Below are 12,609 nucleotides of genomic sequence, written 5' to 3'. Positions count from 1 at the left end.
AATACATAACATTATTTAGTGACATAATACCTAAATAATGGAATTTGGAAAAGAATATTAAAAAAACTTTTGTGATCAACTTGAAGAGCAGTGGCCATCACAGCTGTAAGCTTTTCAAATGTATTCAAATTATATATGTATTAAAATATTTATTCTTTGAGATATGGGAATGCAGTCGATTACATCCAAACGCTGACTTAAAGTTGGACTTTACAAAATTGTCCTGCTTAATTTGTTTGTATAAATTGTGTTTAAAATCTGTAAGAAATGAACATTGGTTTAACCTTTTCACCATCAGTTTCTCGTTTTTTTTTTACATAAATTCACAAAATAGTCCCGTTTATAGTCTGCACTTTCCTTCAGAAAATTGAGACAAAATTAGCCAAATTTTTAGAGAAAAACTGAAAATTAGCTCAAATGTTGTCTGTTGGTTCTAAAATTTGGGTTCATTTCCAGAAATATTGAAGAATATAAGAAAAAAATACAGAAAAAAAATTGGCAAGAGACTATAGCATTCAAAAGTTGAACAATGTTGGTATTTTTCCATTAAATTTGAATATTTAGTAGATTTTAATTAAGCGCATTTAGCATAATTAGTAAAAATAAAACTCAGCAAATAATTATCAACCAGTAATTTTTACAGCTATTTCACAATTTGATATTTAAGGGCATTAATGAGGATGAGATTTCACAAAAGTCACTGTGATTATATGTGTAACTAATGTTGCTATATTCGTTGCAGAAATTAAGCAGTTTACAGTACTGGTAAATATCATTTTGTACTCGTCCCACCTAGTAACTATACTTGTGATAGAAGAGCACTCATTTATTATAAAAACTTGTATAAACAGGCTGAGTTACCATGGTAACACTAAACTGAAACTTATTTGATGTGGTCCAATTTGACATATACAATTTGCATAAAACACGTTGTTTGTTTCATGCAAAATACAAACCTGTACCACACAACAATCTCCCTTTAACCCTGAGAGCGCCAAAGTCAACTTTTTTCACCTGTATAATTTTTTTAATATTTTTCTCAAAATTTTTCAGCAAAACCTGTAACCAATAAAAACTATGGCCATTTTTTCCAAAATTATCGAACAAATAAAAAAAAAATACTTAAAAATAGCCAAAGTGTCGCACCAACATTTTGGACGAAAAAATCATGGTGCTCAATGACGAAACACTTTAGAATCTGATAGTTTACAAGTGTGTTCAAATCACATCCATTATGCTTTATTCATTCAACATGCATTTTTTACCTTTTTTAACATTGAATTTTTTTTTATGGATGAGTATTTTACTAATTCTGACTTTGCTTGGTGAATGCGAGTTGTGCTTGTTAATTTTTATCAATGACCAAACATTCTGCCGAGCTTGCATTTTTATTTGTACCTATTTTTTTGAATTAAAATAAAATCAACTGCATACGCAATCAGCTGTACACGTGTTTGAAATATTATACTACTGAGGCCACAAGCCCATTCCCTTGTTTTGTATTAATTTCAATTTAAAACTGAAACAGTTCTATTGGCCGATATAAAAATAACATTGAGATATTTTTGAATCTTTCATTGATGCCCACATTAGACTAAGAACAATATTAAAAGCATGACTCGTTGATTGGCTGGTGGGATTAAAAATTGCCTTTAAAATTTATAGATATTTATAAAATCAGGGGAATGGGTTTGTTGGTGTGATAGTACTATGTGAATAAGATGTAAAATGATTTAGAGACAACACTTTTTGCAGCAAAAAATAAAAGACAATAAAAAAACAGCTTTTGATTAAATCTTGCATAGGAAACAGTACAATTACTTATCTCATGGCAACATTAAAAAAAACGAGACAGCAAAAATGACAAATTAAACCATTACACGTCCATATCAGATTTTGGGCTTTTCAGCTACAGATTTGACTACAATAAATTATGATCATGATAAATTACATACGATCCATAAATTACATGTAATTATTCTGAGAAAATCCACATAAAAGTAAGTAAATATCATTGTGTATCCATCCTGTCACGGTTACTTCTTTGATGACACTTAAAGTATTTACCAAGAGCTAGGATTCCCTTATACCATTCATATAGGTCCCAGCAGCGTTCACTAATTAAAAAAAAAATAGCATTGTTGACCCCACAGTCATCTTACGAGGCCGTGAAAGTAAAAAAAGACCACAACACATCATCGTTGAGTGATTGTGTTTTGAAATATGCACTGAAGAAAGTTCAATTTTTACGACGTGTACAGTAAAAATACAAAATAACGTCTATGTGCGCCCTCAGTGGTAGCAGATGAGAATAGGTCAAAGTTTATCCTCAGTAGTCTGATTGGACGATCGAGTTGACACATGAGTGAAAGACCCGCGAAATTAAAAAGAATTACTTCCGTAAGTTTTTGGATTGCAAGTATTGCTCTAGAAAATATAACAGCTATTCAAGTAAGTATTCTGACGATCTGAAAGTTGTGTTTGCAGCGATACAGTTAATATGTAACTCTGTTTGTGACCACAAAATAACGTTTATGAGTGATCGTGGTCTGATCGACCTTGGGGTGTTATGGAAAGACCATCGTCTTTTGAACTTAAACGTTTAACATGGTACAATATAGACAGTGTACTATATATGCTTTGAACCACAATCGTATTCTCATTCCATAAATTCTACAATTTCTTTTCTCAATTGTCTTCTAAGCGGTACAGTACCAATCTTAAAGCTGGGGAGTTGGAGTTTTTATTCACATCTGCATGATGCCAAGTTTTGTTTTCGCGTATCACCCCCCCCCCTCATTGATTAACAATACTCAGTGAACAATGAGAAATTTATTATTTTCCCTCTCAATGTTTTTCCAGCAAAACTCTATCCCTCCAGATTACAAATGGGTAATCCCTGAATTTGTTCCTCTAAATGGCGCCCTCATCATCAATCCTCGGGGGGGGGGGGGGGCTACGTCACAAGACGTTCCACGTTGCTATGACGCCCACCACTGTACATGCATTTCTATGGGCTCTGGGCACGCTGCTGTGGAACGTCGTTTGAGCCGGTGAAAATTCGAGAAAACAACACAAACTCAAATTTGAAGTAATCCCGAACAACCAAATTTATATATGTTACACACGTAGGGCTAATCTTGTTACGCTGTTCAGAGGACTCTCAACAACCATCCCAAAGTACCGTTTTCTGTGAGTTTTGGCCTTTGTTTTCACCGCGAGGGTTGCCAGGCGGTAGAAAATGCCCGGATGTCCGCCCCCGAGGATAGTAGTTGAATATTACTTGAATATTACTTGAATATTATTTGTGATAATTAAATTTTTTTTTTTAAATGTTATACTACACTAAAATTAATGATACAGTGGAGGGCACAAAGCTGGGGCTTTTATAAACAAATTATAATTTGTAAATACCATTTATCAGCTTTCATTCAAATTTATCCTTACAAAAAACTTCTAGAGAATTCTATAGAATTTGTTCTTAAGGGGAAATACCTAAGGTCATCACGCTGTGTCCTTTTCAATATGTAACTCACACAAATAAAATAAAATAAAAAAATCGCAAATAAAATACACCCACTGAACAACAACCACCACTCTTTAATAGTGATTGGCTCAGAGCTAAAAATTGTCTATGCCTATAATGTACACTCATGCCTTCACATGACATATCAACTGCGACCACGCTCGTAGTCAACACAGACCGGCTTTCTCATGCAGTATTTCAATCTACACTTGGTACAAAATAATAATTCACGTACCTGATTCATTTAAAATAAAATAATCATTAAATGTATTCTTTTAATTTGTTTTAAAAAAAAAAATCTTTGTGCTAAACTAGAAATGAATGATTGACTGTGAGCAAAATGTCTCATTCCTATTTATTTTATTTTTTTTGCGGCTTAATTGTTATTAGAAATTTTGACCTCAAATGAAAATCAACTAACTGTACCAATATAAAAATATTGGCCAAATAAGCCAGTGTGCTCTTTCTTAATAAATGATAGTTTTAAAACACAGACATTAGGACACATTAAGACATTGTTCAAATTTAACTAATGGCTTGGACTGTTAATTGTCTGCATCTTTCAGAATGATGGCCACATCAATTGACTTGTTGGATAACTTCCATGATAATGACATGGACGAAGATGAAATAGAGGAATTTCCTCCATTACCTGAAATGCCATCTTTATCTCCAAGGCGTAGTGATGATGATGCTGAAGATGATAGGTTTGTCAGCCAGGCACTTAAAGGTATTGTTCACAAACCACTGTGGAATACTTTATTTTCGCTTGAATTAATTTTCGCTGAAAAGGCTTTTTTGGCATTTTGTATGGAATTTATTTTCACTGATTTTTGATGAGTTTAATGTGAAATATAGGAAATATTCGCTGGATTTTATATTCACGGAATCATCCCTTCAACGAAAATAGCGAAAATAAATTCCAAGCGAACATAAAGTATTCTACAGTATTCTAGAAAACTAGTTACATAGTGATTCACCAGGCTGTTCTTAAGTGTACTCGAAATTTTAGGCAAATTTTAGTACATACTCCAGTATTTGTAAGATTTGTGTCTGAGACAAATGATCACCAGTGCAAACAAGAGACAGATCAGTCCTATCTATTATAGTATATCAAGGTTATAGCATATTTCAGTGCTTTAAATTTGTTCCTCGATACAAAAGTATTTTCAAGTCATTTACCCATTGAGTTACTTTCATTTTATTATTGAGTTCATGGTTAAATCTGGTTCATAATATTCTTCTTCCTTTTTACACTGTGACTAAACTATTTAATTACCGATATCCCTATTATACATTACCTTATACAACATTGTTGATATTCATGTTTTTTAAGATAAATGCAGATTATGGTAAAATTTCCCAAAAATATGTTTCACAGCTATAAGTTTTTAATTCATAGATGTGAAACCTACATTATAGCTCACCTCACAAATCTGAATACTATGTACTGGCAGGGCTTAGGTAGTTTCTCTATGTTTTTAGATCTAAATACAAATTTCTCAAACATGGCTGAGTTGATTTCATTCTAGCTTGCTTTAACACAAATAATATTTTGTTTTGTGATTTGATTATAAATGTCAAACTGGTTTATGCGCATGAATTTAACAATTTTGTACGATATGAGAATGATCCTAGGATGTGTGACTGAACAAAACCTGGGAAATTTGCCATTTCAAGCATATTTTTAACATGCTGTATACTCCCCTAACATTTAATTATAATTAATCTGCCTTTTATATTTGACAGTCATTAAAACTGAACAGGGACTGTCATGGCGATGAATTGTTATTCCTCCTACTCCAAGACTACATATCTTCGCATAAAACCAAAGATTATGTACTATACATGTATAATGCAAAGCTTTTTAACATGGAAACCCATGGGTCAGTGTAAAAATGCAAAAAAAATGCATGCCCCTTGAACCATATCACATAATAATTGTAAAGTAAAGACATATTACATGCATGTTGCAATTAAATGTTGCATTTTACCTTATTATTTTGTCAAGGAGGCTTGCATTTTTCACATTTTTAATTTTAACTGTATAAAATCACATGCCTTGTATTAGAGTCTGTTGGTTGCATTCAACCTTAGCATGAATCTATAATACATGCTTTGTTTGATTACCAGTCGCAAGCATATGAAATGATTCAGTACGTTTTATTAAATTGTACTATAGACTCCTGTATTAACTTTTGCGTAAATCAAAGGTAGTGTATAGTGAGCACAAGACGATATAAATATTCAAAATGAAAAGCATTTGAGAATCTGATGGCTTTTTATTTACAGAGAGCAGTACTGATGCAGTTGAAGCTGCATTAGAAGACATTCCCACAGCCAAAGTAGCTAGAATAGTGAACAGGAAACCTCAACCCAAACTAGATGCAAATAGGTATAGTATTCAGTCGTAACAATGATTTATAAGATTAGGGTATGCAGCTTTTATAACTATGTATGGTAATACGTGATGACGATACCACAAGACGTGCACTATTGAGCTTTGCAACCACTTGAAAGCGTCTATATTCCGTGCATGTAAATCAAACTTGTTTGTAACCAATGGTGTTACAAAAAGCGATGGACACTTGGAAAAGTTCAATTGCGTAAACAGAAATAAAAGAGCTGCATTCTTTTTAAATAAGCACGGACACCATCAAAAATTGTCTGATATGAAAACTACCAGGTAATCACCTCTATCGCACACTGATTTGCAATTCAAGAATTGTAAGTTTGTCTTACAATATTGTGTTGATCATGTAATTCATGTGACTTCGTCAATTCTATAGATCTTTATTGTATATCTTGCTTGCATACTCTTATCATATAAAATCTTGGTTTATACTTCAATGCTTATGTCACATGATAATCTTATTACTGTAATATCTGTATTAGAAGCTGCAACTTCTAGTAAAATGGTATATTCTGACAGAGGGGATGTGGCTTCTATTAGAGCATCTACACATATGAGAAACAGTGAATTTTTTGGTTCTCAATTGTTCAAGAAGAATGGGTGCGACTTCTATTAGGGATGCGGCTTCTAATACATATTTTACGGTAGGACAGACTAAACCTTGACCTTGTAATTATGGTAGATTGGGCATCATCTCCAATTGAAATGCAAAATTTGCATTTTTCTATACTAGATAATAAAAATATTTCTTATTTTGACCATAAAACTCACTTTATCAAATATGATACAGACATTTAGCTGCAATTATGCCGCTCCTGGAGAAGAAATTAGAGTAGAACATTGAGGTAGTTTAGGAGTCAGTACAGTGTATATGGTTTGAGACATTAAAAAGTGTCATTTTCGAAATATAACAAACTATCACCCTGATCTATATCATTGGCAAACATTATTAAATGCTTTTAATTTTATGCAAATTTTATAGATGATTTAACAAATCAACATCCAGCATATTTTGTGAGCAGTGACTGGCTGTTCACAATGACATCAATTGACTAGTTAGATTTTGTTGACCTCGTATAAATCAGCTGAAAGGTGTGTACCAATATTACAGCCTATATATGGTCATTTGTGACCTTGCTCAAGAACAACCAGGTGCTCAAAATAGATCAGCAAAGATGAAAATGATTTAATTACTGTAAAAGTGTTAATTATTCACTGGGCTGATTTGAAAATGCGCTAAATTAAAACCCAGTGAATATGTAAAATTTAGCATAGAACACATTATCTAAATGATAAAACCATGAATTTAAAACCCACTGAGTATGCCTGAAATGGTAAATCAGCGAAATTTAAACGCAGTGAAAATTAGTCATTTTACAGTACCATAATATCTATAAGCTCATACAAATATTTTATTGTATTATTTTTAAGTATTGGAGTTGAAAGGACAAAACTGTTGCTATATTAACAGTATTTGCATATTTTTCATTTTCAGACTGATTGATCCAGAGAGGGGGATTCCAAGTATTCCCAAACAGTTCTCCAAATTAAAATTCAAGGGTAAAGGTCATGAAGTTTCTGATTTAAAAGTTATGATGCAAGCGTACGAGCATTGGGCACATCGTCTGTATCCAAAGATGACATTTGATGATGTCATAGAAAAAGTGGAACAACTTGGTCACAAGAAGCCAGTACAGGTAAGGCCAAGAAAAAAAAATTTCCCGTTTTTATTAGAGTTTGCCTGCTTGCTTGAAAATTTGAACAATGACAATGTATGTAGATATGTGGTCACCATGGAAACAGAGATTTTGGGAATGATTCATCATTACCTCTAGAAGTCATTCATTTTTCATGGCTTTTTCAAGAAGGATGCTCTTGACAAAATGACTGTTACAATGTATATTATAATTGTTCAGATTTTGATCGAGATCTGAATCTGTTTGTCATGGAAACAACAATTTGGTGAAGATATTGACAAATTTTTGAAATATTATTACTCTACTTGTTTTATATGCCAACTTAGCAACCACACAATAAATAACATTTCTGTATACAACCACATGCTTTGTGGTAAACCTTTGATATTGATATATTTGTACATTTCAGGTAACGCTCACTAAATTACGACTCGATATGCCGCTCACTGATGATGACTTTGTGATGAGACATACTGAAGGTAATGTTCAACTTGATTGCTGTAGAACCGTTTTTAGAGGTTTTGATTTAACAATTTTCACAAAAATTGCAAAGTGAAAAACATTTGTGAATATGGTGTTGCTCATTAAACACAGACATTGTGCGTCGACGATAAGATGTTTTGATATCCAGTTTGCATTGAGTTATCTATTTGTCTTCCTCAATGACTTAATGTCACTATTATCTGATATTTAGAATTACTAAATGGCTACCCTGAATTGTTTACATGAACATAAGAGTGACTGATGTTTGGGTGAATATTGATAATAAACGAGAGTTTTTCCTTCTTGTATATCCTCAGAGCAAGGACAGGTAGAAGGTGATAACACAGAGTTAGCGTCATTGGTTGAAAGAAATTCATCACAAGTAGATTTTCTGCAGCATAATAGTGAAATGGTGAGTTTTCCGACTTTTCTAAACTTGGTAGTAAAGTACAATAGTACTAGTATGAAGATATTCTTGACTTTCAAACATCTACGCTCATAGGTAGTTGCACCATAGGAAGTGAAGCAAGTCACGCACATCGTACATGTTTACTTTCATTTAATATACTGTAAAATTACTAATTTTCACTGGGTTTAAATTTCGCTGATTTAGCATTTCAGGGCATATTCAGTGGATTTTAAATTCACGGTTTTATCATTCAGATAATGTGTTCTATGCTCACTTTTACATATTCACTGGGTTTTAATTTAGCGCATTTTCCAGTCAGCGAAATAAGCAAAATTAAAATCCAGTGAATAATTAACCCTTTTACAGTAGTATTTATCATGCGGTGTATTCAGTGTTATTTCCTATTTAGTTCTGCTCGTCTTTATATGTTGTAATGGAATCTCATTTTGGGACTTTTTTTCTGTACAGCCATCTCAGTCTCCACCATCAACACCATTGCCAATGACAACAGTCTCCACTCCACCAAGTTCTCAGAGCATTAAAAAGGTAGGTTAAGACAGAATGCTACACAAAAGTAAAAATAATCTTAATTTTTTTGTATTTGATATATCATGTTACAAGGATGAAGAAAATGGATTAAAAATATGGGGTCATCTTGCTGAGTTCGGAGAAAATCAACCAATGAGACACAGAGAAAAAAGCAGATTTTTGCTGTTTTAGGGCATTTTACCATTGTTTTTACCATGGCAGGGATATATATCAAATATTTTAGTGCTGGGTGATTTGGTTAAAAAGAAGATATATAGTTTCTTACAAGATACTTTTTGATGTCTAGAATATTAAAAAATTACCAATATTTTTAGTGATTTTTTGACGGGAAAGTGTGGTCTATGGAAACTGCTGCTAAAATGGCATTTTATGCATAATATTCTGCAAATTTTCTCAAAAAACAGTGAACCAACAAATTTACATACTGTTGACTAATACTATAAAACAATTAATCATAGACAGATTTTGACACTAAATTTTGTCACTGCTATACCGGTATGTGCTAAAATACTAACACATGTAAAAAAAAAATCATGTGTACATAGTCTTAATGAGAATTTGTATGCCTAAGAATACAAAACAAACATCAGACAAGTACACCACAGTACAGTACATAAATGTGTGGCACACACCATATATCATACTTTGTCTAAATCAAATGGTTTTGGTATGAAACCCGGGGCTTACATCAGACATTGTGACATTTTATAACGATGTTATCATTTATAATCCTAAGTTTTAATATCTGCCACAAAACATTTGAATGGTCAAGCTAGATGTTCTCTAGAAAACGAAAAAAAGAAGACAATATTTATTTAAAATTCTACATAAATGATGTAGTGCAGGCCCTAGTGAAGCAAACAAGTGGGATAATGCTGTAAGGGTATGGCGAATTTTCTAGATGACAATAGCTCAAATTACCAAGGTACATAAGGCAGGGTCCATAGCGTTGGGAAAATTCTTTGGACTTTTTGAGGTCTGGAAATTCTTTGAGTTGTCTTTAAATTACAAGAAAAATAAAAAAAGTCTTTGAAAAGTCATTGAATTTCTTCATAGTTATTAATTCATTTTAGAAAGGCCCGTTTTCTCCAGGCTCAGAACTTTGATGAGCTTTGGTGATGATGTTAAGAGTCAAAATTTCTTGGGGAAAAATGCAAGAAACATTGTAAAAAGGTCTGGAAAAGTCTTGGAAATCATTTGGCTCTTGGTGCTATGGACCCTGTATATAAGGATATAAGTATATATGGATATAAGGAATTAGAGGGTCTATGGATATATAGGGGGTCTATGGATATATAGGGGGTCTATGGATATATAAGGGGTCTATGGATATGAGAGGCGGAAGGGTCTGGAAAATATAAGAGGCGGAGGAGTCCCTGGGTATATGAAGGGCGAGGGGCCCTATATATATAGTTTCATCACATGAAACTATAAAAGCTTTGCAGTTTTGACTATTACATAATTTGTGTAGTGCAATTGTTAATTGTTTTTGGAGTATTTGTCATATTGTTCATTTTATAATAACATAGGGGGTTTGTCTCTTCCACAGGGCACCCTAACTGAAGAACAACTTGAAAGAATTGAAAGAAATAAGAGATTAGCCAGGGAGAGGAGGGAATCCAAAATGAAAGCAGGAACACCAATCACATCAAGTCAAACTGAAAGAGCACCAATCACATCAAGCCAAAATGAGGGAGCACCAATCACATCAAGCCAAACTGAGGGAGCACCAATCACATCAAGCCAAACTGAGGGAGCACCAATCACATCAAGTCAAACTGAGGGAGCACCAATCACATCAAGCCAAACTGAGGGAGCACCAATCACATCAAGTCAAACTGAGGGAGCACCAATCACATCAAGCCAAACTGAAGGAACACCAATCACAGCCAGTCAAGATGTTACTTTGGAAACATGTGACAGTAAGGAGTCTAGTGATCATAATACTGTTAATGAGAGAAAAGTAGAAAACATTGTTCCAAAAACAGCTGAGAGAAAAATGAATAAAAACCTTGATAATGACAATGTTGTATCTAAGGAACGAATTGATAAAACAGATGAGAGAGACAGTGATGATGAAATGGAAACAGAATGCAGGCTTGTCATTGACCAGTCTGCACAAGGGGTTGAGACAGAACGAAAAGATGATGAGAATGTTGCCATGGAAACCGAACAGAAAATAACAAATCATGTTGCTTCAAGAACAAAATTTCCTAGTCCTCCGGATTCCCAGACTGCTAGTGACAAGAATGAACTGGATGAAGCAATGGAAGTTGAAAACATAGAGAAAGAAATTTCCATTTCACAAAATGAATCGACAACGAGTAGTGAAATGTAGCTGTAATATCACCTTGAGTGGTCTTTTGATTTGAGTATGCTTTGATTTTCTGAACAGCGCCACCTAGTGACTGAATGGAGTTATTGAGAAACTCAATGCATGTACTGCTTTGAATTTAATGCCATCAGCCAGTATGTCCATAAACTACACATTCTTAAAATGCAGCTCCACAATTCCAGGAAGGAATTTCGGCAAGGAAAACATAATTTAAATGGCTCGTCCATTATTTACTATATATGTATATTACAAACTTTACTGATTTTTAATCTATGTGCATAATATGCTTCAAAGGCAGCTTCAATAATGAAAATCGCAATTTGACATTACTATAACAATGTTCGTCATTAAATCATTTAGTATTTAGTAAGCTTTCCATCCACCTCTGTTGTTGGAAAGATAACCTTTCTGTATGTAGCTAATACTAGCAAAGTTACAGTATATGTCCCTTTAACTATATAAAATGAATAATACCAATACTATATAACAGATATTTGTAAAATAAAAAAACTTTCTTCATTGAATGTTATTTGGAGTATAGGTTTTATAAATGTATATCTTATATACGAGCGTTTATCTTGTATTGTACTTGTAGTAAATTTTTTAATAAAAGTAGTTGAATGAATCGATGTAATTTGTCGTTATTTCTGTTTTGTGACCTTGCATATATTTACATATACTTGATGGTAATTTGAGCTAATTAAAACGGGAGGGTAATGTAGATGTGCAGGTTTTCAATATGGATCTATACTGAACAAAGTATACCTACATGTAAGCTAGATAATTGTGTCAATTTTAATCTAAACACTTGAAATGTGAACGGAAATTGTTAAAATTCTTCTGGAAATGCACGATCTTAAAAATAAGCCGATAGGCTAGATTGTAGGCTTGACTAGCCCATCAAGTTTGAACAAAGTCTGCCCAGGGATAAAAATCAAGTTAAAATGCAGTCTGATGAAAAAGATACCCAACTTCTGGGTCAAATTTCTTGGCAACGAAGAAAGATATCTGAAAATTTGTAGAAGATAAATTAGGCATGAAGGTAGGAAACAAGTGTTTCGTCTGTTGCAATGGTTGGGACAGAAACTTTCAGATTTTCCAGACTTAGAGTAATAACATTATCGACCCAGTCGGAACAAATTCCAGAAGAGTTGGTATGTATGCGTGAAGTGATTATAAGGGGCAATCCTAGCTGGG

The 12,609-nt window shown here is 33.3% G+C and overlaps 1 protein-coding gene across 1 annotated transcript; it reads left to right on the top strand.

Annotated features, from left to right (window-relative positions):
• Positions 1-2,340: 2,340 nt before the first annotated feature.
• LOC102803732 (uncharacterized) lies at positions 2,341-12,037 on the top strand. Its single transcript, XM_085506762.1, has 8 exons — positions 2,341-2,451; positions 4,093-4,256; positions 5,819-5,921; positions 7,435-7,636; positions 8,046-8,115; positions 8,437-8,531; positions 8,997-9,074; positions 10,627-12,037. Exons 2-8 carry the CDS (start codon positions 4,094-4,096, stop codon positions 11,413-11,415), a joined length of 1,500 nt encoding a protein of 499 aa, XP_085362888.1. The 5' UTR covers positions 2,341-2,451; position 4,093; the 3' UTR covers positions 11,416-12,037.
• The last annotated feature ends 572 nt before the right edge of the window (positions 12,038-12,609 follow it).

Source organism: Saccoglossus kowalevskii, chromosome 13 (genome assembly GCF_978046115.1).
Source record: "Saccoglossus kowalevskii chromosome 13, keSacKowa6.1, whole genome shotgun sequence".
Classification (NCBI taxonomy): domain Eukaryota; kingdom Metazoa; phylum Hemichordata; class Enteropneusta; family Harrimaniidae; genus Saccoglossus; species Saccoglossus kowalevskii.
Note: the sequence above shows the minus strand (reverse complement) of the source record. Positions and strands in the feature narration are given on the sequence as shown.

Excerpts from the sequence above, each read along its gene's own strand:
- LOC102803732 (XM_085506762.1), top strand. The coding sequence starts at position 4,094 with ATGATGGCCACATCAATTGACTTGTTGGATAACTTCCATGATAATGAC. Across the intron at positions 8,532-8,996 it reads TGCAGCATAATAGTGAAATG|CCATCTCAGTCTCCACCATC; the intron begins GTGAGTTTTCCG and ends TTTTCTGTACAG. Across the intron at positions 9,075-10,626 it reads GTTCTCAGAGCATTAAAAAG|GGCACCCTAACTGAAGAACA; the intron begins GTAGGTTAAGAC and ends TCTCTTCCACAG.